This window comes from Eriocheir sinensis, chromosome 6 (assembly GCF_024679095.1).
Source record: "Eriocheir sinensis breed Jianghai 21 chromosome 6, ASM2467909v1, whole genome shotgun sequence".
Classification (NCBI taxonomy): Eukaryota; Metazoa; Arthropoda; class Malacostraca; order Decapoda; family Varunidae; genus Eriocheir; species Eriocheir sinensis.
In genome coordinates this window covers 5005371-5030507 of record NC_066514.1, presented here as the reverse complement: position 1 = coordinate 5030507, position 25137 = coordinate 5005371, and the positions used below count along the sequence as shown (strand labels likewise).

The following is a 25137-nucleotide window of genomic DNA, read 5'->3' as shown; positions in this document are numbered from 1 at the left end:
AGAGAGAGAGAGTGTGGCAAGTGCCTCCACGATATTGGCTGAGGTGCTACTTTTTTTTTTTTTGGGGGGGGGGGGGTATTGCGTGGGGCGATCCACGGGGATCTTTCAGTTGAAACATTGTTACTCCAACCGCTGCTGCTGCTGCTGCTGCTGCCGGGGGCAGTGTGTCGTCGCGGTGCGGGTGTGCTGGATGCGGCCGGGTGTCGGCGTCCGTCCCGCCGCTGTCGGGCGGAACCTCGATCTTGGGCGGAACTGTGCATCCGTCCCTCCTAAAGCTACAGTCACACTGACTTCACGACCTGCTAACGATCACCCGCGACCTCAAAATGCAGCGATTCACATCCACCGCTCCCCGACCACATAGGTGGCAAAGTAGTCGTGCGACCGAACGGCTACCGGTGGTCGTTTAGTGTCCGTCCTGTGTCCGTCCAGTGGGTGGCCGGACGGCGACCATGGTAAGATTCACACCTTGACCTCACACCTGGAGTCAGGCCAAGACGCCCACCATACGCCGACCGGTGACCGACAGGCAAAGACCAGTACGCGTCCTGTCGCAATGAGGGCGGCGACCTCCCTTAACGACTTGCTGCTGACGTGCTACAGTACATAATATTTTCACCCAGTTGTATTACACATTTCTCATTCTTATTACTGTAAGTTATTTGTAATGATAAAATAGTTACTTATAAAGGTAATGAAAGTATTCTGTGCTTCACTGCAGCAAAAGACGGATATTTGTGAACCCCCCCCTCCCTATGTGCCGCACACATGCAAAAATTGCTCCAAGCAATCTTGGTTTAACCTGTTGTTTGTATGTACGTAACATTATATTCTTTCTAAAGCATTTCCATCACCCTGGGCAGAGCAGAAGATGAAATTAACAGTTCTTATTTAAATGGATAAGAGCCATTAGCTCTACAGACTCTCATTGTTACTGCTGTGCACATTATGTCCTGCAATAATTTATTTTGGTTAGGCAGAGGTGACCCATACACATTTGGCCGTGTGCTTGACCTGTGGTGCAGGTTGAGTTGGGACGGAGCTTGGGCGGGCTGAGGGGCGTGGGGCGTCACTGCTTAGGAATGTACCTCATTTCCGGGCAAGGGTGGTTTGATCTACCACCGGTCGCCGCACAACTCGCCGTGTGGTGGAGGGCCGGACATCGACCACGGCCAATGACAGATAAAAAAGTGGACGCCGACCATCAGCGACCTCCTACTATCTGACGGCAACCAGACGGCGTCCGCTTGCCATCCGGTCGCCGTTCAACAGTTAATGGTCACCTGTCGGCCACCGGTGGCAGTCCGCTTGCCGTCCAAATGCAGTCCATTCGGCCACCGGACGGCAACCTTTTTTACGACCGGCAGCGACCTGAGAGGTCGGCTGGAGGTTTTAGAGCATGACCTAAAACCTCCATCGGTCGCAGGGCAGACGGAGACACATGGCGATCGCACGCACGACCAATCGTCGACCATGTGAGACCTCCCGCGACCTGCAGGTCGCTGGAGGTCGGCAGTAGGTCGTAGAGCCAGTATGACTAGGCCTTTAGGTGGCGCCGCGGTCGTGAGCGAGGCAACGACGTGATAGCGAGTTTTCCTGCACGAGGCAGATCCTTCTGGTGACGCGGCTTCCTTCAAGTGACAGCTCCCTCTAAATCCGTGTTGGTGTCCACGACACACTCCCCGGAGGGTCGTGTGGTGAGTCTCCCGGCGCTGCGACAGACACGGGCGGACGCCACACACGCGCCACACCTCCGGGGAGAGGCACACACAGACACTGCGGATAAAGCACATTCAAACATCATCTAAACGAAGTAATGAACGTGAGTATTCAGCGCCGCCTGTCTAAACAAAGAGAGTCGGTTTCACGAGAGCTGGCGGGCCTAAGCCTTCAGGGGTGGACTCGCAGACATGATAAAATTGCTTAAGTGATGGCCGCGCGGGTGGGTGTCTATGAGGCATATCTTCACACCAGCGTTTTTTTTTTTTCTTTTCCCGCGCGGTTCGTCTGCAGCAATGCAAAGAATACTTGTCAGTTTGTCGATGTTTTCTCGAAATGGAGGACGCACAGAAGAGTGACTTATGTATATACAATGAACAGGGTGTTAATAAAGAAGAGACTACGTATATGGTGGACCCACCCAATAAATAGCTCTATAGTGAATCCACGAGGAACTGGCGGATTGGGGGGTTTCTGCGGGGGTCTCTCCTCCCGTACCACGCTGCCACATCTCTTGTCTCCAATTGTGGGATTAGAGTCAAGGTGTTAAGTGGACCACCATTAGCCTCCCATCATTTCCTCCTCCTCCTCCTCCTCCTCCTCCTCCTCTCTCTCTCTCTCTCTCTCTCTCTCTCTCTCTCTCTCTCTCTCTCTCTCTCTCTCTCTCTTCTCTTCTCTCTCTCTCTCTCTCTCTCTCTCTCTCTCTCTCTCTCTCTCTCTCTCCATCCCGCCCGTGTAAATAGACACCATACACCGCAACAGACTCGTAACATTGAACCCTCCAGTACCTCTATTACCAAGCTTCAAGATAACCTAAGAGTCCTTAGTTTCAATGCGCGTAGCCTAAGAAACAAGTTTGATGAACTGAGATGTCTTGCTCTGACAGAAAACTTTGACGTAATTGCTATAACCGAAACATTTATCGACACCACTAATATTGATTTAAGTTCCGAATACAACATAGATGGCTACAGATTCTTCAACAATGATCGTGTAAACCGTAGAGGGGGTGGTGTCGCCCTTTTTGTCAAAAGCTACTTGCAACCTACTGACAAAACACCAAGAAACAGTAACGTTGAACATTTGTGCGTGCGAGTAAACATTGCAAAAGTCAATTTAAATATATCTGTCACTTACAGGCCTCCGGGGCAATCACTTGATGGCGATCTTGAAATGTACAGCGTCTTAAGGCAGTCACTTAATAACAGCGACTCACTGATACTAGGAGACTTTAACCTCCCCCATATCGACTGGGCGACACTGTCGGGTACAGAAGGTGAGTCCCATAGAATGATCGAATTTCTAGAGGAAAATTATCTAAGCCAAATGGTTTCTGAACCAACTCGACAAAATAACATACTTGACCTTGTTATAGCGACCCAAGATAACCTAGTCAGTAATGTCACGGTAGGAGAACACCTCGGTTCCTGCGACCATAAACTAGTGCGCGTTGACATTAGAGCTCAAACATCGGTGACTGAAAATAAAGTTAAGGTGCCCAATTTCAAAAGAGCCAACTTCGTAGAAATCCGACGAAAACTAATAGATATGCAACTATCAGATGACGGCAATGCAGAGGACGCCTGGCTAAACTTGAAAAATCACTTACTCACTCAGCAGGACACATTTGTACCCTTGTGCGAGAAGCGAATTAACACTAATAAAAGTCCACCGTGGTTTAATAGCGAAATTAAACACTCAGTCAAGGAGAGAAAATTGTCTTACAGGTTAAAGAAAGACCAAAGCACGCCCGAAAACATTAGACTTTACAATGATGCAAGGCGACGAGTAAAAAGATTAGTGCATCAGGCAAAGCGTAGATATGAAGAAAATATTGCAGCCAACTGTAAAAATAATCCGAAATCCTTCTTCAGTTACATAAACAACAGAAAGGCGATCAGAAGTGGAATTGGACCTTTAACAAACAGCGACGGTGCACTAGTGACTGACAGCCAACACGTTGCAAACCTATTAAATAATTACTTTTCCTCGGTGTTTAATAATAACAGTCCTCCCACCACCACCACCAACACCAGTACTAATGTAAATCCCGAGCATGCATTGTCTAACTTTGAAATAAAACCCGATGAAGTCCTTAAAGCCCTCAAATCACTTAAAACAAATAAAAGTCCTGGACCTGATAAAGTATATCCAACTCTGCTGAAAGAAACAAAGAGCGAAATACTCTCCTCCCTCACAACCGTATTCAATATGTCCTTGCGACAAGGCATTGTCCCTTCAGATTGGAAAAAGGGTAACGTGACACCGATTTTTAAGAAAGGAGACAAAAAAGTACCAGGTAATTGCAGGCCCATTAGTCTAACTTCGGTTGTAGGTAAGCTACTTGAGGGCATAATTAGAGACAAAATTGTGAGTTACCTTGAAAGCCACTCATTAATTGGGGACTCACAACATGGCTTCCGAAACAAAAGATCCTGCCTGTCAAATCTATTAACCTTTTATAACGACCTCTTCACTGTTTATGACGTAACCAAATCACTGGACGTAGTCTATCTTGATTTCCAGAAAGCGTTTGATAAAGTCCCGCATCATAAATTACTTTACAAATTAAAGCAAATAGGTATTGACGGTCAGGTAAACCAATGGATCGCGAATTGGTTGAGCAACAGAAAACAACGAGTAGTGATTGACGGATTTAACTCAGAGTGGGCGCCGGTCACTAGTGGCGTCCCTCAGGGCTCGGTTCTTGGCCCAGTGCTCTTCATTATTTACATCAACGACGTGGATGTTGGACTCAATAACCGCATTAGTAAATTTGCAGACGACACAAAGATTGGTAGCTCGGTTCTCACTGACGAAGACAGGCAAAGCCTCCAAGAGGATTTGCACAAAATTTCAGCTTGGTCGGATAGATGGGAGATGCCCTTTAACGTAGACAAGTGCCAGGTCCTTCAAGTTGGAACGAGGAATAAGAAGTTTGATTACGAAATGCGCGGCGTTAAACTCAAAAGCGTTCAATGCGTCAAGGACTTGGGGGTCAAAATCGCGTCAAACCTCAAATTCTCACAGCAATGCATCGATGCAGCAAATAAAGCGAACAAGAATAAAGATGTAATACTCCCGCTCTACAACAGTTTAGTCAGACCCCACTTGGAATATGCGGTACAGTTTTGGTCTCCCCACCATGCAAAGGATATTGCTAAATTAGAAGGTGTTCAGCGTCGGGCAACGAAAATTATCCCTTCCTTGCGCAACAAATCCTACGAAGAAAGGCTTTCTACCCTTAACATGTTCTCTCTTGAGAAACGTCGCCTCCGAGGAAAACTGATCGAATGTTTTAAAATACTTAATGGTTTCACGAATGTAGACAGATCAACATTGTTTATGATCGATGACACTTTGCGCACGAGGAACAATGGCGTAAAACTCAGATGTAGACAAGTAAATTCAGACTGCACCAAATTTTTCTTCACCAACGATGTAGTGCGAGAATGGAATAAGCTCCCATCATCAGTGGTCCAGTGTAACACGATTGACTCCTTCAAAAATAAGCTCGACCGTCACTTCCTTCAACTTAATATCAACTAGAGTAGAAATGCAACGTTTTGGAGTCTTCTGATTAATGTAAAATCACTTAGGTTTAAGGACAGACCACCAAGTCTGGACCATGGGGTCTGTGTGGTCTGATTTTCTATGTAAATCTATGTAAATCTCTCTTCTTCTTCGGGGACGAGAATACAGGCTGTCTTGGTGAGCTGTTCGTCATGCACTCATGATCCAGTTTGGCGCAGACTCTTTCAATAGTTCTTTCACTAACATTAGTGGCTCTTGCTGTTCTTGCAGTTACTCTTGTGAGTGGTATGATAAATCCTCTGTTGTTTTTTTCGTCTAAAAAGTAATTGTTTACATTGTAAATGAGTTCTTTCTCGCGACTGTGCAGCCAACGACGTGGAGAGGCAGGGAGAGGGAGGGAGGGGAGAGGCAGAGGCGGGAGCGGGCCACCCATGGGCCCACCTGCTGACCCTTCCATGACCTTGAGAGAAGTGACCTGGGCTCTAGATGTGTAGAATGACAACGTTGGAATACAACACTGTCAAGTGTCGTGGTATTTATACAAAATATTTGTTATTATCTTAAAAACGAAACAATCTCAACGCTATATGACCTTATTGGATTATCCAATTATTTAATTAAATTCATTTAAAGGTAGTAAATAGCTGACATATGAGAGGAAGCGAGGAGTGTTGAGAGTGTGTGGCAAGGTGCGGTGCGGGGCTGACCCGCACCTCTCACCCCCCAATCCGCCACTTCCTCCTGGACTGACGCTCCTTCAAGGAGTATTCTACACATTATATTCTCACCTGAAAGCTGATCAAGAAAAGTTTTTCAATTATATTCGCATGTGATCTACATTGGAAGAACTTGTGAATAAACTAAACCTCTGCCACAGATTAACCACGATTGCCGCTCGGAGAAAAAAACTCCCGTCTGTATGGCTCCATAGACTTCTAGAGTATTCTGAACCGCCTGGCGCCTCGAGAGTTGGCAGTGCAAGCGGCCGGTAAATCACTGCCGCGTGGGTATTATGACGCGCGGCCAGCATAGGGCCTCATCGAACTTCATTGATTTCTAAACCGCGCGGAAAAAAAAACGTTCGTATGAAACGGGCCTTAATTTAAGGCAGAGAGCGAGAGATAGTAGGCTATGTCACGGCCTCAGAGTTATATACCTAGAGCGCGTGCTCCCGTGTTGTGGGGTAGGCGGCGGGTGAGGCAAGCTACCCTGGCGCGGCAGCCATTTTGGGAAGCCCACTTTACCTCCTGGTGCACCCACAGAGTTACCAGTTTCCGAGCAGTTTTCAACGTCTGTATATTTCACTACTGGGATGTTTCATATATTGAAGTAATCAGAAAAGGATGCGGATTCAGGAACTGGGCTTGAAAAATTCATATGATGAAAAATAACTGAATACGAAGGGGTTGAAGGGCAATAATGCGAGAAAAATATTTTGAGCTACTTTATTTATCTTTCATTTTCGTATATTTGTTCATGTTAATGTTGCATATTTATGCTTATATGATGCATATTTTATCAGGATTACGAAGGTGGCCTTATCTTTTCTTAACATCAAATACTAATATCAGGTAAGTACGTGGTTTGGAGTACGGTATGTAAAATTCCCGGCTGGCCGCTGAACAGCATATGGTTGGGTCGCGGCCGCTGACTTCACTTTTGCTCGCACTCTAGTATTACTTACAAATTACTTATATTTGATGTCTAAAGCCTTCATATGTATATGTAATCAAAAACATAAGTAGTTAAAACATATGTTTGGTAGAATGTCTTTCCTCACCCATACTCTTTTTTTTTTCCAGGTGAGGTTTGATAACAATGTTATTTATTTTGCAAAAATTACTTTATAAAACTCGCCATTCAGTATTGAAATGTTACAGTGTTCCTAAAAAGCAGATTTATTATATCAAACCCCGAAAAACGTAAATATTGCCACAGTTACGTGTTTGAGGGCCATATCACTTGGAAAAAATAAAAAGTCTTTATTAATTTCATCATCCACGCACGAAATAAAACGAAATAAATAAATATATTATGTACACCATTTTACTGAAATGCAATTTATACCAATGAAATACAAATTCATTGTTTTTAAACAAAATAACCTTGCTTAATCTCTTCCTAATAAGAGTACCTCTTACCTTAGCAGTGGTTGCTTTAGCAAGATGGTGCAAACGTATCTTGCAATATGCAATGACCAATGCTTTAATAAGAGAAAAAATGTGATTGTTATCAGGTGAACATTCAAGCATATGAGCATATTCAGTTTTAAATATTGTAGGTCCAGTTTCTTTTAACACAGTGTATGCAACTACAGATGGAAGTCTTGGTACATGGTGCAGCACTTTGTCATTACTATTCAGCATTATCTGAAAAGTTTTCTCTGTTGTTAGACGAACAGTCACAACACTCTTTGATGGCTTGATCAAGCCAACCTTGCCTTTAATCAGTAACTGCGCAACTTTGGTCATTGTCCTTGATTTCACTTGTTGTAAGTGCAGACACACATTCTGGACATGAAATGTTTCTCTTGACCATTTTAACAACATAGCCGGCAACGTACCCTGCTGCAGCTTCTTTGTAATATGACAGCTCTGCAAAATTTGGGCAGTCTACATAATCATGATCTTCCTGAGCAGGAACAAAACCATATCTTCTTGCAGTCATTATATCTTCAGTTTTATCACCTAAAGCTCTCTTCATGATGCTGCTACTTGTTGCAGATGTGAGCACTTCTGTGGGATCTTGTTCAGTGACATTTCCGTTTGAAGTTTTTATTTCATGCCTCAAAAGGAGTCTTTTGTATGTTGCCATATAATTTAGGGCTGAAGGGTTATTTCGAAAACCACCAGAGTCTCGAATGGTACAAAAAAAGAGCTCTGGGTGATCCTATGACAGCTTATAACATGGAAGACTCAGTCAACCAGGGACTTAGCAGCAGCATCTATACACAGCGTAGTGCCAGACAGGGACAACACAAATTCCTCACAGTAACAGGATTCCCAGCGTTATCCCAAGCACTGGGCAGCGGCGTCTTGTCTTTTTTTATTTTATTTTTTTAGGTGCTGCCTATAGCGCCGGTAGACTGTCTTGAGGGACCTCTTGGGCGACCCAGCCCCTTAGTGGAGCAGGCGAATTTTATTTATAGTGGCTGCCGTTATATATATTGCTTGGCCCATGCTGCCCACCGGTGCTCCACTTGAACGAAGTCGCTGAACAAGATTAAACTGTGCCAGTGTGAGAAACGAATAAACTACATGCAGGTTGCTGAAGACTGCATGAGATCGTAACAGTGACGTCTGTGTAGCCAGTCACAGTCTTAGTCTGGAAAGCAGGACATGTCGGTGTTAAGTGTTGCACTACGCAGTCTTCAGTGTTCAGGTCTGCCAGGGTGTCTGTATATACGTGTGAATGATAGATAATTCGAAGGAAAGTAAACCCAACCGTCAACACTCCTCTGTATACTTGATCATCCACAATTACTTCACAACCGCCCTTAGCCTAACATGAAAAGAAATCCCTTTTCTCTCCCCTTCTCCCCTTCTCCCCTTCTGGCTGCCGACCCGAGAGGTGTCTTGATAACTCCTCGAACCTCTTTCTTCTCAATTTCTGCAACATTCGCGGTCTTCGCTCTAATTTTCATTCTGTGGAACATCATCTCTCCTCCTCTAAACCTCACCTTCTCTTCCTTACCGAAACACAGGTTTCTGAGGCTACTGACAGCAATCTCTACTCTGTTCCCTCCTACTATCTCTATCCTAAATTTCAATCCAAAGCTGGATGTTGCGCCTACGTGCGCAACGACATCACTTGCTCTCGTGCCCACAACCTCGACTCTTCTGAATTTTCCACCATCTGGCTAAGACTTTATTGTCATTCTATTACTAAATACATCTGTGCTGTTTATCTCTCACCTAACTCTACCAACTATGTAAAATTCTTTGACTATTTGAATTCTAAAGTGGAGCACATCTTGACCCACTCTCCCTTCGCTGAAATCTCCATCCTAGGAGATTTCAATGTTCACCACCAGCTTTGGCTTTCATCCTCATTCACTGACCATCCTGGTGAACAAACCTACAACTTTGCTATCCTCAACGACCTAGAGCAGTTGGTCCAGCACCCTACACGTATTCCCGACCGTCTTGGAGATCGGCCCAACATTCTAGACCTCTTCCTTACCTCAAACCCTTCTGCTTATTCTGTCAAACTGTTCTCTCCGTTGGGCTCCTCCGATCACAATCTTATTTCTGCATCCTGTCCTATCGCTCCTGTACACCCTCTGGACCCACCGAAGAGGCGATGCTTCTGGCATTTTGCTTCAGCTCGGTGGGACGACCTGAGGATGTACTTTTCCGATTTCCCGTGGAATGATTATTGCTTCCAGGATAGAGACCCCTCTGTGTGTGCTCAGCGCATCACAGAGGTGATTGTCTCTGGAATGGAGGCATACATTCCTCGTTCTTTCTCTTCTCCTCACGCTAAAAAGCCTTGGTTTAATTACGCTTGTTCTCATGCTGTCAATGATAGAGAGGTAGCTCACAAAAGGTACCAGAGCCTTCAAACTAATGCTAATTATGAACTTTACATTTCTGCCCGAAATCGTGCCAGATCTATTCTCCGACTAACCAAAAATTCTTTCATTAATAGAAAATGTCAAAACCTTGCTTTCTCTAACTCTTCCCGTGACTTCTGGCATCTAGCCAAAAACATCTCCTCCAACTCCACTTCTTCATCTTTCCCTCCACTCCTCAGTCCTGACGGCAACACTGCCGTCTCATCTATCTCTAAGGCTGAACTCTTCTCTCAAACTTTTTCTAAAAACTCCACTCTGGACGATTCTGGGCATATTCCTCCTACTCATCCCCCTCTGACTCCTTTATGCCTGTTATAAAGATTCTTCAAAATGATGTTTTCTATGCCCTCTCTGGCCTCAATCCTCAGAAGGCTTATGGACCTGATGGAGTGCCTCCTATTGTCCTTAAAAACTGTGCCTCCGTGCTGTCACCCTGCCTGGTCAAACTCTTTCGCCTCTGCCTGTCAACATCTACCTTTCCTTCTTGCTGGAAGTATGCCTTCATACAGCCTGTGCCTAAGAAGGGTGACCGCTCCAATCCCTCAAACTACCGTCCTATAGCTTTACTTTCTTGTCTATCTAAAGCTTTTGAATCAATCCTTAACCAGAAGATTCAAAAGCACCTTTCCACTTCTGACCTTCTATCTGATCGCCAGTATGGGTTCCGCAAGGGGCGTTCGACTGGTGATCTCCTAGCCTTCTTAACTGACTCTTGGTCATCCTCTCTTAGCCGTTTCGGTGAAACTTTTGCTATTGCGCTGGACAGATCAAAAGCTTTTGATAGGGTCTGGCACAAATCTTTGCTTTCTAAACTACCCTCCTACGGTTTCTATCCTCCTCTCTGTACCTTTATCTTCAGTTTCCTTTCTGACCGTTCTATTTCTGCCGTGGTAGACGGTCACTGTTCTTCCCCTAAATCTATTAACAGTGGTGTCCCACAGGGTTCTGTCCTATCTCCCACTCTTTTTCTGTTGTTCATTGATGATCTTCTTTCCAAAACGAACTGTCCTATCCATTCCTACGCCGATGATTCCACTCTGCATTACTCAACTTCTTTTAATAGAAGACCCACCCTTCAGGAACTTAACGACTCAAGGCTGGAGGCTGCAGAACGCTTAGCCTCAGACTTACTATTATTTCCGATTGGGGCAAGAAGAACCTGGTGTCCTTCAACGCCTCAAAAACACAGTTTCTCCACCTATCCACTCGACACAATCTTCCAAACAACTATCCCCTATTCTTTGACAACACCCAGCTATCACCTTCCTCAGCACTAAACATCCTCGGTCTATCCTTAACTCAAAATCTCAACTGGAAACTTCATATCTCATCTCTTACTAAATCAGCTTCCTCGAGACTGGGCGTTCTGTACCGTCTCCGCCAGTTCTTCTCCCCTGCACAGTTGCTGTCCATATACAGGGGCCTTGTCCGCCCTCGTATGGAGTATGCATCTCATGTGTGGGGGGGCTCCACTCACACAGCTCTTCTGGACAGAGTGGAGGCTAAGGCTCTTCGTCTCATCAGCTCTCCTCCTCATACTGATAGTCTTCTACCTCTTAAATTCCGCCGCAATGTTGCCTCTCTTTCTATCTTCTATCGATATTTCCACGCTGACTGCTCTTCTGAACTTGGTAACTGCATGCCTCCCCCCCTCCCGCGGGCCCGCTGCACTCGACTTTCTACTCATGCTCATCCCTATACTGTCCAAACCCCTTATGCAAGAGTTAACCAGCATCTTCACTCTTTCTTCCCTCACGCTGGTAAACTCTGGAACAATCTTCCTTCATCTGTATTTCCTCCTGCCTACGACTTGAACTCTTTCAAGAGGAGGGTATCAGGACACCTCTCCTCCTGTATTTGATCTTCCTTTCGGCCACCTCTTTTGTTTTACTTTAGGAGCAGCGAGTAGCGGGCTTTTTTTTATTATTGTTTTCTTTTTTTGTGTGCCCTTGAGCTGCCTCCTTTGTTGTAAAAAAAAAAAAAAAAAAAAGGTGTGAAGAAACCTTTTATAACATTTTGAGGATAATTTGCACCAAGACAACTAATTTTAACTTGATTGGTAAAGTAAAATATATTTGACAGGTGGAGAAGGATGTATTGTGCTGGATGATCAAATTTCTAATCATCTGGCACAAATATATTTGGTCCCTTACTACAAAATAACATTTGAGTCAAATGCATTTGGCAGCTTATAAAAATACATTTATTGGAGGAATAGAATGAGGTATAAAAAACATTACCTAATATAAGAAGTAATCCACATAATTCCTCAAGCTCCAGCCTATCAAGAAAACAATTTTGAAGCATACACAGAGGCACCAGTGGGTCACTGAAGGCCCAGTAAAACACTGAGGCACCAGGGGGTCCACTGAAGGCCCAGTAAAACACTGAGGCACCAGGGGGTCCACTGAAGGCCCAGTAAAACATTGAGGCACCAGCGGGTCCACTGAAGGCCCAGTAAAACATTGAGGCACCAGCGGGTCACTGAAGGCCCAGTAAAACATTGAGGCACCAGCGGGTCCACTGAAGGCCCAGTAAAACATTGAGGCACCAGCGGGTCCACTGAAGGCCCAGTAAAACATTGAGGCACCAGCGGGTCCACTGAAGGCCCAGTAAAACATTGAGGCACCAGCGGGTCACTGAAGGCCCAGTAAAACACTGAGGCACCAGGGGGTCCACTGAAGGCCCAGTAAAACACTGAGGCACCAGCGGGTCCACTGAAGGCCCAGTAAAACATTGAGGCACCAGCTGGTCCACTGAAGGCCCAGTAAAACACTGAGGCACCAGCGGGTCCACTGAAGGCCCAGTAAAACATTGAGGCACCAGTGGGTCCACTGAAGGCCCAGTAAAACATTGAGGCACCAGTGGGTCCACTGAAGGCCCAGTAAAACATTGAGGCACCAGCGGGTCCACTGAAGGCCCAGTAAAACATTGAGGCACCAGCGGGTCCACTGAAGGCCCAGTAAAACATTAAGGCACCAGCGGGTCCACTGAAGGCCCAGCAAAACATTGAGGCACCAGCGGGTCCACTGAAGGCCCAGCAAAACATTGAGGCACCAGATGGTCCACTGAAGGCCCAGTAAAACATTGAGGCACCAGCGGGTCCACTGAAGGCCCAGCAAAACATTGAGGCACCAGCTGGTCCACTGAAGGCCCAGTAAAACATTGAGGCACCAGCTGGTCCACTGAAGGCCCAGTAAAATATTGAGGCACCAGCGGGTCCACTGAAGGCCCAGCAAAACATTGAGGCACCAGCTGGTCCACTGAAGGCCCAGTAAAACATTGAGGCACCAGCTGGTCCACTGAAGGCCCAGTAAAACATTGAGGCACCAGCGGGTCCACTGAAGGCCCAGTAAAACATTGAGGCACCAGCGGGTTCACTGAAGGCCCAGTAAAACATTGAGGCACCAGCGGGTCCACTGAAGGCCCAGTAAAACATTGAGGCACCAGCGGGTCCACTGAAGGCCCAGCAAAACATTGAGGCACCAGCTGGTCCACTGAAGGCCCAGTAAAACATTGAGGCACCAGCGGGTCCACTGAAGGCCCAGTAAAACAGTGAGGCACCAGCGGGTCCACTGAAGACCCAGTAAAACATTGAGGCAGCAGCTGGTCCACTGAAGGCCCAGTAAAACATTGAGGCACCAGCTGGTCCACTGAAGGCCCAGTAAAACATTGAGGCAGCAGCGGGTCCACTGAAGGCCCAGTAAAACATTGAGGCACCAGCGGGTCCACTGAAGGCCCAGTAAAACATTGAGGCACCAGCTGGTCCACTGAAGGCCCAGTAAAACATTGAGGCACCAGCTGGTCCACTGAAGGCCCAGTAAAACATTGAGGCACCAGCGGGTCCACAGAAGGCCCAGTAAAACATTGAGGCACCAGCGGGTCCACAGAAGGCCCAATAAAACATTGAGGCACCAGCGGGTCCACTGAAGGCCCAGTAAAACATTGAGGCACCAGCTGGTCCACTGAAGGCCCAGTAAAACATTGAGGCACCAGCGGGTCACTGAAGGCCCAGTAAAACATTGAGGCACCAGCGGGTCCACTGAAGGCCCAGTAAAACATTGAGGCACCAGCGGGTCTACTGAAGGCCCAGTAAAACATTTAGGCACCAGCCGGTCCACTGAAGGCCCAGTAAAACATTGAGGCACCAGCGGGTCCACTGAAGGCCCAGTAAAACATTGAGGCACCAGCGGATCCACAGAAGGCCCAGTAAAGCATTGAGGCACCAGCGGGTCCACTGAAGGCCCAGTAAAACATTGAGGCACCAGCGGGTCCACAGAAGGCCCAGTAAAACATTGAGGCACCAGCGGGTCCACTGAAGGCCCAGTAAAACATTGAGGCACCAGCTGGTCCACTGAAGGCCCAGTAAAACATTGAGGCACCAGGGGGTCCACTGAGGGCCCAGTAAAACATTGAGGCACCAGCGGGTCCACTGAAGGCCCAGTAAAACATTGAGGCACCAGGGGGTCCACTGAAGGCCCAGTAAAACATTGAGGCACCAGCGGGTCCACAGAAGGCCCAGTAAAACATTGAGGCACCAGCGGGTCCACTGAAGGCCCAGTAAAACATTGAGGCACCAGCGGGTCCACAGAAGGCCCAGTAAAACATTAAGGCACCAGCTGGTCCACTGAAGGCCCAGTAAAACATTGAGGCACCAGCTGGTCCACTGAAGGCCCAGTAAAACATTGAGGCACCAGCGGGTCCACTGAAGGCCCAATAAAACATTGAGGCACCAGCGGGTCCACTGAAGGCCCAATAAAACATTGAGGCACCAGCGGGTCCTCTGAAGGCCCAGTAAAACATTAAGGCACCAGCGTGTCCACTGAAGGCCCAGTAAAACATTGAGGCACCAGCGAGTCTACTGAAGGCCCAGTAAAACATTGAGGCACTAGCTGGTCCACTGAAGGCCCAGTAAAACATTGAGGCACCAGCGGGTCCACTGAAGGCCCAGTAAAACATTGAGGCACCAGCGGGTCCACTGAAGGCCCAGTAAAACATTGAGGCACCAGTGGGTCCACTGAAGGCCCAGTAAAACATTGAGGCACCAGCGGGTCCACTGAAGGCCCAGTAAAACATTGAGGCACCAGCGGGTCCACTGAAGGCCCAGTAAAACATTGAGGCACCAGCTGGTCCACTGAAGGCCCAGTAAAACATTGAGGCACCAGCTGGTCCACTTGAGGCCCAGTAAAACATTGAGGCACCAGCGGGTCCACTGAAGGCCCAGTAAAACATTGAGGCACCAGTGGGTCCACTGAAGGCCCAGTAAAACAGTGAGGCACCAGCGGGTCCACAGAAGGCCCAGTAAAACATTGAGGCACCAGCGGGTCCACTGAAGGCCCAGTAAAACAGTGAGGCACCAGCGGGTCCACAGAAGGCCCAGTAAAACATTGAGGCACCAGCGGGTCCACTGAAGGCCCAGTAAAACAGTGAGGCACCAGCGGGTCCACAGAAGGCCCAGTAAAACATTGAGGCACCAGCGGGTCCACTGAAGGCCCAGTAAAACAGTGAGCCACCAGCGGGTCCACAGAAGGCCCAGTAAAACATTGAGGCACCAGCGGGTCCACAGAAAGCCCAGTAAAACATTGAGGCACCAGCGGGTCCACAGAAGGCCCAGTAAAACATTGAGGCACCAGCGGGTCCACTGAAGGCCCAGTAAAACATTAAGGCACCAGCTGGTCCACTGAAGGCCCAGTAAAACATTGAGGCACCAGCGGGTCCAATGAAGGCCCAGTAAAACATTGAGGCACCAGCGGGTCCACTGAAGGCCCAGTAAAACATTAAGGCACCAGCTGGTCCACTGAAGGCCCAGTAAAACATTGAGGCACCAGCGGGTCCACTGAAGGCCCAGTAAAACATTGAGGCACCAGCGGGTCCACTGAAGGCCCAGTAAAACATTGAGGCACCAGCGGGTCCACTGAAGGCCCAGTAAAACATTAAGGCACCAGCGGGTCCACTGAAGGCCCAGTAAAACATTAAGGCACCAGCGGGTCCACTGAAGGCCCAGTAAAACATGCTGCAGAGGCCACTTAGACAAATGAGATTGACGGTTAGATACATTATCACATTATTCCGCCGTGGAACACACACACCCTGCCTGCTGCTGCTCCTCCCTTGCCAGACACACACACACTGAAATCTTAGAAAGAGAATCCACCCTCAGGCACGTTGTTCACTGCAGATGCAACGCCCGTAATTCCACTTCACAAAATTCCACACGAATACCGCGTGTAAAGAAACACACAAGAAATTAATCAAGAGAAGTAATGGTTTTGCTGGCGACGGAGATCGAACCCAAGACCAGCAAGACGGGAACGCCACTCCTTAGCCAGTCGCCCAAAGAGGTACGCCACTCGTTTATAGGTCCTTCACTAAACACACCTGCCATCTGGTGGCCCTGCTGGAACTACCAAAAATAAATATGCTTTTGGCGTACGTTCAAATAATTTTCTTACTAGTTTTTTGGTATTATTTAGAAATCACATATTTTTCTCATTGCTATACGGCACAGAGACACTTGACTTACTAGCGGTATTAAAGAAACGGGGAAATGCAAGCAATAGGAAATTGAACACCTCACCGGTAGACTTGACACTGCAAGGTAGTCCCAATAACAGTAATATTAGGATATCGTAATAGAAGGAACACATAATGAATACTCCGACACAGGGAAAGTATATACTGGGTCTGACTTTGGGAAGAGATGGAGCTGGGAAACATATGAATGAGTTAGTAAGAAAGGAAAAAGAGAGAACTGATAGAATGATATAGGTTCAAAAGCCTTCCTGACGCCTCACTCCTGCCTGCCATCCCGGCGTCCCTTCTTAGTGAAACGAAGCCGCCTTCTTCTTGTTTTGTCGGTACCGCTTCCTCTTCCTGGCCTTCTTCTCCTTGGGCGAGGTGTTGTCTATTGCGATCGTCTTATATCTGAACGGAAATAGGAGGTGCCACATGTAGGCCGTCGAGCCTACTTCAGTCTCCTTGTTTCTTTTCTGTTTATTTTTGTGAAACGATTTTGATTTAGATTTCGGTGTTGAAAAGGAGCCTGCAGAGGAGGAGGAGGAGGAGGAGTGGTAGGAGGAGGACGCGTACGAGGAGGAGGAAGCCGAAGAAGAAGAGGCCGAGTAGGAAGGCTTCCTCCCCGGAGCCTTGGCCTGACTGGCCGTGCTCCTTATCCGTGCGTCGTATCGGGCCCGTGAGTCGGGGTCGGAGAGCGTCTCCATCACCTGCTGCAGCTGTTGGAATTTTACCTTGGCGTTCGCGTCATTCGGGTTCTTATCAGGGTGAATTTTGAGGGCGAGGCGGTGGTAGGCTTTCTTGATCTCCTGCAGGGTGGCCTCGGGCTTCACGCCCAGGAGCTCGTAGTGGGTTTTGTTTGCCATTGGTCCAAGTAGTGGATACACGCGTATAGGAGTTCCATTCAACACGTCACCTCGGTTTCGGACACGCCGTTTTGGATAGCTTGGAGTTGACATTGCATGGTCCCGAGTATAGAGCTGAATGGCATACCTTTAAGGGCGCAAATCAGTGCGTTGTGAAGGTCTTTATAGTCACTGTACACCAAACTAACCAAGAAGATCCCCCCACCCCCCCACACACTGTTACCTTAGGGGAAGGGGGAGTGGGGGGCTTCTAGGCTAAACCAGCGCAAGATGACTATAGGGCAAAAAAATCTCCGAAGTGTGCGAAGCCGTCGTCATGACCACTATGTACAGGAGGGTGCACAGGGATATATGCAGACCACAGGAGGCCAGTCGGCGTACACACGGCACCTCCTGGGAATGGTTGATTCACCAAACTCCCTTAACAGCCATAAATGTGTCTAACCTCTACTGAAATCTTCCAATGGTGTCCGCCCATTTTGTTACATTCCCCTGCCACCACCTGGTCGTGAAATAGTTCTTTGCCATTTTGTTTCTCAACCTAAATTCGTCTAATCTGTATCTGTTGTTGTTTGTTCTTTTCTCTGTGATTTTTCTTTACGTGTTTCATCAGGAACTCCCTTGCCAATCCCTTTAACCTATTCAGAAACCTCATTTGCATCTCCTCGAAGTCTACGCCTTTGAAAAGAGTTCAAGTTAAGGTTTTTATTGTGCTCTGGCTGTAAAATCTAAATCCTTGGAGCATTTTAATCATTCATTCGTGTACTGATTCGAGGGAATCTATATGCATTCTGTAATGGCGGCACAAAGAGAAAAAAGGATGACCCAGGTGGGACCTAATCACCAAAAGGTAAACTTGACAGTGCACCCTTCAGCTGCGCGTGGCGGCGGTGCTCATCTCCATCCCGTTGGTCCTTTGAACCTGTGGTGGATAAGAGTTCATTACCCCGACACAGGGCCAGTGTAACACCCGGGTTTCCACATCTTGCCTTCCCCAGCTTTCCCCAGATATTCATTCGTCGACCATCCCGAAGAGGAGGATGAACAGCTAGGTGGGCTGCACTCCGACTGCTAAGGCCGGGATTCGAACCCTGGCCCGCAGATTTGTAGTCAGGGAAGCTAACCACTGCGCCGAGGGATGCATAACCTACTCAGTGCCAGATACAATTATTTGATTCAGGTAATCTTGGTGTCTCGGTTACTTGCGCTTTTTCCTATAAATGTCAAGACTCTTTGCGCAGATCATGGCAGTAATACAACGATTTTTTTTCTTTTTTCCTCATTTCTCTCCGCTCGTCCACTTCCACAAACACACCCACTTCGATATCTTTCCTTGTCCCGTGTACTCCCCCCGCCCACCACCACCATCACCACCATATATATATATATATATATATATATATATATATATATATATATATATATATATATATATATATATATATATATATATATATATATATATATATATATATATATATATATATATATATATATATATATATATATATATATATATATATATGTGCATATGTAAATAGTGGTTATGTGCCCAGCCTATGGTAAGTAGCTAATGTGACGCCGATTTTCAAAAAGGGGGACAGGTCAGCTGCTTCAAACTATCGCCCAATTGGCTTAACATCGGTTATAGGCAAGATGCTGGAATCCATAATAGCCAGGAACATTCGAGAGCATCTAGAGAAACACAGCTTAATTCACGACTCGCAGCATGGGCTCACGAAAGGTAGGTCATGCCTCACCAATCTCTTGTCCTTCTACAATAAAGCATTTGAGGCGGTAGACAGAGATGAAAATTATGATGTAATCTATCTTGATTTTAGTAAAGCGTTTGATAAAGTTCCTCACCAACGACTGTTGTTTAAATTGCAGGCTCACGGAGTAGAGGGTAAAGTTTTGAACTAGGTCAAGGCGTGGCTCAGCAATAGGAAGCAAAGAGTGCAAATCAATGGTAAAAGATCTGACTGGGGATGTGTTACGAGTGAGGTCCCACAAGGTTCGGTATTAGGTCCACTTTTGTTTATTATTTATATCAATGACTTAGATACAGGAATTAGTAGTGATGTCAGTAAGTTTGCAGATGATACCAAGATCGGTAGAGTAATTGAGTCGGATCGGGACGCTAGTATTCTCCAAGGTGAACTCAACAGATTGTATGACTGGGCGGATAAATGGCAGATGGAGTTCAATGTAGGGAAGTGCAGTATTCTGAGTGTAGGTAGGAACAGCCCCTAACATAACTATTGCTTAAATGACACTCTCATAAGCAGGTCTGGGTGCGAGAGAGATTTAGGGGTCTTAGTGAGCTCTGATCTCCGTCCAAGGGCACAATGCATCCAAGCAAGAAATCGAGCAAATAGGGTACTGGGATTTATTTCAAGGAGCGTAAGCAACAGAAGCGCCGAAGTCTTCCTCAAACTATATTTAGCATTAGTTAGACCTCATCTTGACTATACGGTTCAGTTCTGGTCACCTTACTATAGAATGGATATCAAAATGTTAGAATCGGTGCAGAGGTGGATGACTAAGATGATTCAGGGGTTGAGAAAGTTGTCATACGAGGAAAGACTCAAACAGTTAAACTTGCATTCTCTAGAAAGGCGAAGGGTGCGTGGAGACATGATCGAGGTTTATAAATGGATGAAGAGCTTTAATAAAGGAGACATTCATAAGGTTTTGTTGGTAAGAGAACCGGGTAGAATACGAAGTAATGGGTTTAAACTGGATAAATTCAGATTCAACAGGGACATAGGCAAAAATTGGTTTACTAACAGGGTGGTGGATGAGTGGATATATATATATATATATATATATATATATATATATATATATATATATATATATATATATATATATATATATATATATATATATATATTTTTTTTTTAGAGCTAAAGAGACAGCTCTAGGGCACAAAAAATTAAACATTAATAAAAAAAGCCCGCTACTCGCTGCTCCTAAAAAGAATCCAAAGAGGTGGCCGAAAGATAGGTCAGTTTCGGGAGGAGAGGTGTCCTGATACCCTCCTCTTGAAAGAGTTCAAGTCGTAGGCAAGAGGAAATACAGATGAAGGAAGATTGTTCCAGAGTTTACCAGCGTGAGGGATGAAAGAGTGAAGATGCTGGTTAACTCTTGCATAAGGGGTTTGGACAGTATAGGGATGAGCATGAGTAGAAAGTCGAGTGCAGCGGGGCCGCGGAGGGGGAGGCATGCAGTTAGCAAGTTCAGAAGAGCAGTCAGCGTGGAAATATCGATAGAAGATAGAAAGAGAGGCAACATTGCGGCGGAATTTAAGAGGTAGAAGACTATCAGTATGAGGAGGAGAGCTGATGAGACGAAGAGCCTTTGCCTCCACTATATATATATATATATATATATATATATATATATATATATATATATATATATATATATATATATATATATATATATATATATATACACACACACACACACACACACACACACACTGTACAGTGATCCCCGCGCCGCCTCACGCGGAGGAATGGTTTACAGCGTGGAGCCTGGAGATAAATCCTTCGTGTATAGTGAAGTATTCAGGCAGTAACAAGCGAGTGGCGAGGCACTGGCGTAGAGAGAAGGCGCCTTGTGTTGCCAACTCTCAGAGAGGTAATGTAGGGAGTGCCATGATATTTTAGTATTATTATTTAACTAAACAATGGAATAAACATTATTTAGTCGCAAACTTCAATAGCAAAACCAAAGTGCCCCAGGTGTCAATGTAACCATGTCGACGAAACCATCGGGCATTGTGGATAAAACAAAGGCGCATCGGTGACGTCACGCCGAGCCCAGAGTGCCGCGCGGCGTGCCGGAGTGATGGCGTGTCCGTGTGCCGTGCGTGTTGAGGTCCCCGGCGTGTGTGTCGCGTGTCGTGTGTCGTGTGGCTGGCGGCGGCGTGCTGAGGCGGTCCTACGCGAGGATCAAGGTGAGGAACGGTGTGGTGTGGTTCTTGCAGGGCATCATACGCGTCGTATAGGCTATGAGGGAGAGGAGTGTCATATGGGAGCAAGACAAGCCGAAGCAAGTCTCGATAATGTATAAGAGAAACTGCATTCAGCGGTGTTCATTCTCGATAATGTGTTGATTTGACGTATGCATATGGTTGATTTGACGTATGCATATGGTTGATTTTGATGTATGCATATGGTTGATTTTGATGTATGCATATGGTTGATTTTGATGTATGCATATGGTTGATTTGACGTATGCATATGGTTGATTTTGATGTATGCATATGGTTGATTTTGATGTATGCATATGGTTGATTTTGATGTATGCATATGGTTGATTTTGATGTATGCATATGGTTGATTTTGATGTATGCATATGGTTGATTTTGATGTATGCATATGGTTGATTTTGATGTATGGTTGTTTCAGCTTAGAACTATTACGTGTGTCATTCTTACCGCGTCCATAATGCTTCCGGCAATGCTGTAACGAGCGAAGTATCCTGAGCTCATCAAGGATACTTGTTGGAAACGTTGCCAGATTATCGTACTCAGAGCCTCGTATTTACAGGTTTTGGCTCATAATCGTTACCAAGAAGCACCAATAATTAACCATTTAACCGATGACCATATATGAAGGCAGTTATTTGGGTGAGGAAAGCAGTTTTTGGGTCGGAAATCGGCAAACATAAGAGGCAGAGTACGACAATCTGGCAACGTTGCTTGTTGGTGTTCCGAGCGGAGTGTCGCTCCGTGCGTGCCTGAGTGAACCTGCCCGGCGCGTCGTCTCTCATCTCGTCTCATTAAGCCTAAACAAATCTGGTGATACTTTGTACTATTTCACCCGTCGCAATCTTTTTATTCCCCTTTTTGTTTGAGTATTTTTTTTTCTATTTACAGTACTCTCTCTCTCTCTCTCTCTCTCTCTCTCTCTCTCTCTCTCTCTCTCTCTCTCTCTCTCTCTCTCTCTTTCTTTAGGTTCTTCAGTGACTTGTATCCTGACACCTGAATTCCCGTCCTATTCCTGTAGCCTAACTATTCCTGAGGGTACTCCAGGATTCCTTCTAAATGTGTCGAACCTTACCCAGTTACCACAGGCTCATTGCGCTGTAGAACAAGGGACTTACTTGGTTGTCTCGTTACAGCTGTAGTTTGACGGATCACTTAGGACAACTAATGACGATCAGGAACGAAACACTTGAAAATAAAGCAGGGTAAATCTTAGGAATAGCGGCTCCAAGCTGGTGCGCGTTTAGGGGACGGTGTGGTGGTAATTACAATATTTCTAGCACGTGCGACGGGGTTTTGACAAGCGGACATGCGAGTTTATGTCACAAGGGTGTATTTTTCCACGCTGGCCTCACGATTTCTTCCAAGTCGATGGGCGATGAGACTGCGAGCTCCGGGGTGAAGAAAGGGAAGAGCCCGCGCCGAAAAAATACACCCCTTGTGACATAAACACGCCTGTCCGCTTGTCAAAACCCCGTCGCACGATAACCTTCCCCACAGTAAAGAAACCGGAATGTATATAAAGGGATGAATGCTCTGAGTTTTAACAAGGTAATATATGACTAGCGATCTGCCACATCCTCTAGCTAGCTTGTCTCCTCCCCTTGTCCTCCCTTCCCTTCCCTTCCCCCCCCCCCCTCATTCTCGCTGTCATTGCCCTTCCCCCACCATATGACTATTCTCCTTACCCTTTAACTTCAGTACCCCCTACTCCCCTCCTCATATCATCCTACGGGTCCCCACTCTTCCTCTTCCCCTTCGTCATCCCCACTAGTTCAGTGTTATATAATTTTGCTATCATCCCTCCCCATACTTCCCCTCCTTTCTCTCCCTCCTCCGCCTCCCCCTTATCTCGTCTGCCGGCTTCCACTCCTCAACCACCTCCTCCCTCTCCCATTCCCCTGGCTTCGTGGTGCAGTGGTTAGCACACTCGGGTCACAATCGAGAGAGCCCGGGTTCGATTCCCGGGCGGAGTGGAAAAATTTGGGCGGCTTTTCCGATACCCTACGCCCCTGTCCACCCAGCAGTGAATGGGTACCAGGTATTAATCGGGGGTTGTGTCCCGTCTCCTGGGATCTGTTCCCTTCTCCTATAATTCCTTCCCCTTCTGTCTCTCTCCGGCATATGACCACAGATGTTGCGCCGACTAAACGAAACTTTCCAACTTTTCGCATTCCCCCGCCATCTCCACCTCTCCCCTGCTCAAGTGCTCCTCCTTCCTCCTTCCTCCCTCTGTGATGAATGGCCGGGGAAGGGATGACTTGTGATACGGGAATGGAAATAATCTACGGAGGATGAGTTTTCTTTGGGTTTTATAAAGGCGAGTTTATTCCTCTCCCAATAATAATTGCGGAAGATTTGATTTGCTTGTTGATGGAGAGCTTTGTAGTATATTTTTCAGTGATGGAGTTTGCGTTTGTATCAGTTTAAAACATCACCTGGCCTCAGTAGTTGATATTGATGGCCTTGTATGTTTTATTATTTTTTTATCAGTTTTCATATTCATTAAAGCGAACAGAATACATTTAGTGTGTGTGTGTGTGTGTGTGTGTGTGTGTGTGTGTGTGTGTGTGTGTGTGTTCAATAATATCTTTATTGATAAGTGTGGGCCTTTTGAACTACTATAAATCAACCTGAAACGACATTCATTACGGAACTAAGTCAGAACTGCACGTAAACGGACAATGTCCAGCGACTGAAGCGATTGTTGATGCTACTTTTTTACTACTTTTTGCTACTACAAAGTGCTAGGCTACAGTCCAATTAACTCATGTACTGTAAGCTTTCTTGGTATATTTTTAGGCCTGGCTTAGTCATAATGTGTAGTGATGCTACGAAGTCATAACGTAAACATTGGCCTAAGGCAAGAACCACAGAGTTATATACCTAGAGCGCGCGAGCCAGACACTTGGGTGCGGCAACCGGAAGCACCTCGGCCGCCATCTTTGGGAGCCCAGTCCAGCCAACTCTGTGTTCCAGCCTGCAACTTCAAAGTGGAGGTAAGTGGTAGGTGGTGATGGTGGTGGTGGTGTTGTTGTTGCTGTTGGTGGTGATGATGGTGGTGGTGGTGGTGGTGATGACTGTGGTGGTATTGGTGCTATAGAGGTGATGGTGGTGGTGCTGGTGGTGGTGGTGATAGTGGTGGGTGGAAGAGTTGGTTGAGAGAGAGAGAGAGATTTACATAGATTTACATAGAAAATCAGACCACACAGACCCCATGGTCCAGACTAGGTGGTCTGTCCTTAAACCTAAGTGATTTTACATTAATCAGATGGCTCCAAAACGTTGCTTTTCTACTCTAGTTAATATTAAGTTCAAGGAAGTGACGGTCGAGCTTGTTTTCAAAGGAGTCAATCGTGTTACACTGGACCACTGATGGTGGGAGCTTATTCCATTCTCGCACTACAACGTTGGTGAAGAAAAATTTGGTGCAGTCTGAATTTACTTGTCTACATTTGAGTTTTGTGCCATTGTTCCTCGTTCGCAAAGTATCATCGATCATAAATAATTTTGTTCTGTCTACATTCGTGAAACCATTAAGTATTTTAAAACATTCGATCAGTTTTCCTCGGAGGCGACGTTTCTCAAGAGAGAACATATTAAGGGTGGAAAGCCTTTCTTCGTAGGATTTGTTGCGCAAAGAAGGGATCATTTTTGTTGCTCGACGCTGAACACCTTCTAGTTTAGCAATGTCCTTTGCATGGTGGGGAGACCAAAACTGTACCGCATATTCCAAGTGGGGTCTGACTAAACTATTGTAGAGCGGGAGTATTACATCTTTATTTTTGAATAAAAAGTTTCTTTTAATGAAGCCCAACATTCTGTTCGCTTTATTTGCTGCATCGATGCATTGATGTGAGAATTTGAGGTTTGACGCGATTTTAATCCCCAGGTCCTTAACGCATTGAACGCTTGTGAGTTTAACGCCG

The 25137-nt window shown here is 46.2% G+C and overlaps 1 protein-coding gene and 1 long non-coding RNA gene across 2 annotated transcripts in view; one reads left to right on the top strand and one right to left on the bottom strand.

The window, feature by feature from the left end:
• Positions 1-120: 120 nt before the first annotated feature.
• LOC126986854 (uncharacterized) lies at positions 121-17208 on the bottom strand. The gene is made up of 2 exons (XM_050843303.1): positions 16986-17208; positions 121-221 (listed from the first exon to the last, which is right to left on the bottom strand). Exons 1-2 carry the CDS (start codon positions 17206-17208, stop codon positions 121-123), a joined length of 324 nt encoding a protein of 107 aa, XP_050699260.1.
• Positions 17209-20890: 3682 nt separating this feature from the next.
• LOC126989360 (uncharacterized) overlaps positions 20891-25137 on the top strand; it is a 28671-nt gene continuing 24424 nt past the window's right edge. The window contains exon 1 of the long non-coding RNA XR_007743226.1: positions 20891-21175. This is a non-coding gene — a long non-coding RNA (uncharacterized LOC126989360). The remainder of the gene's footprint in view (positions 21176-25137) is intronic.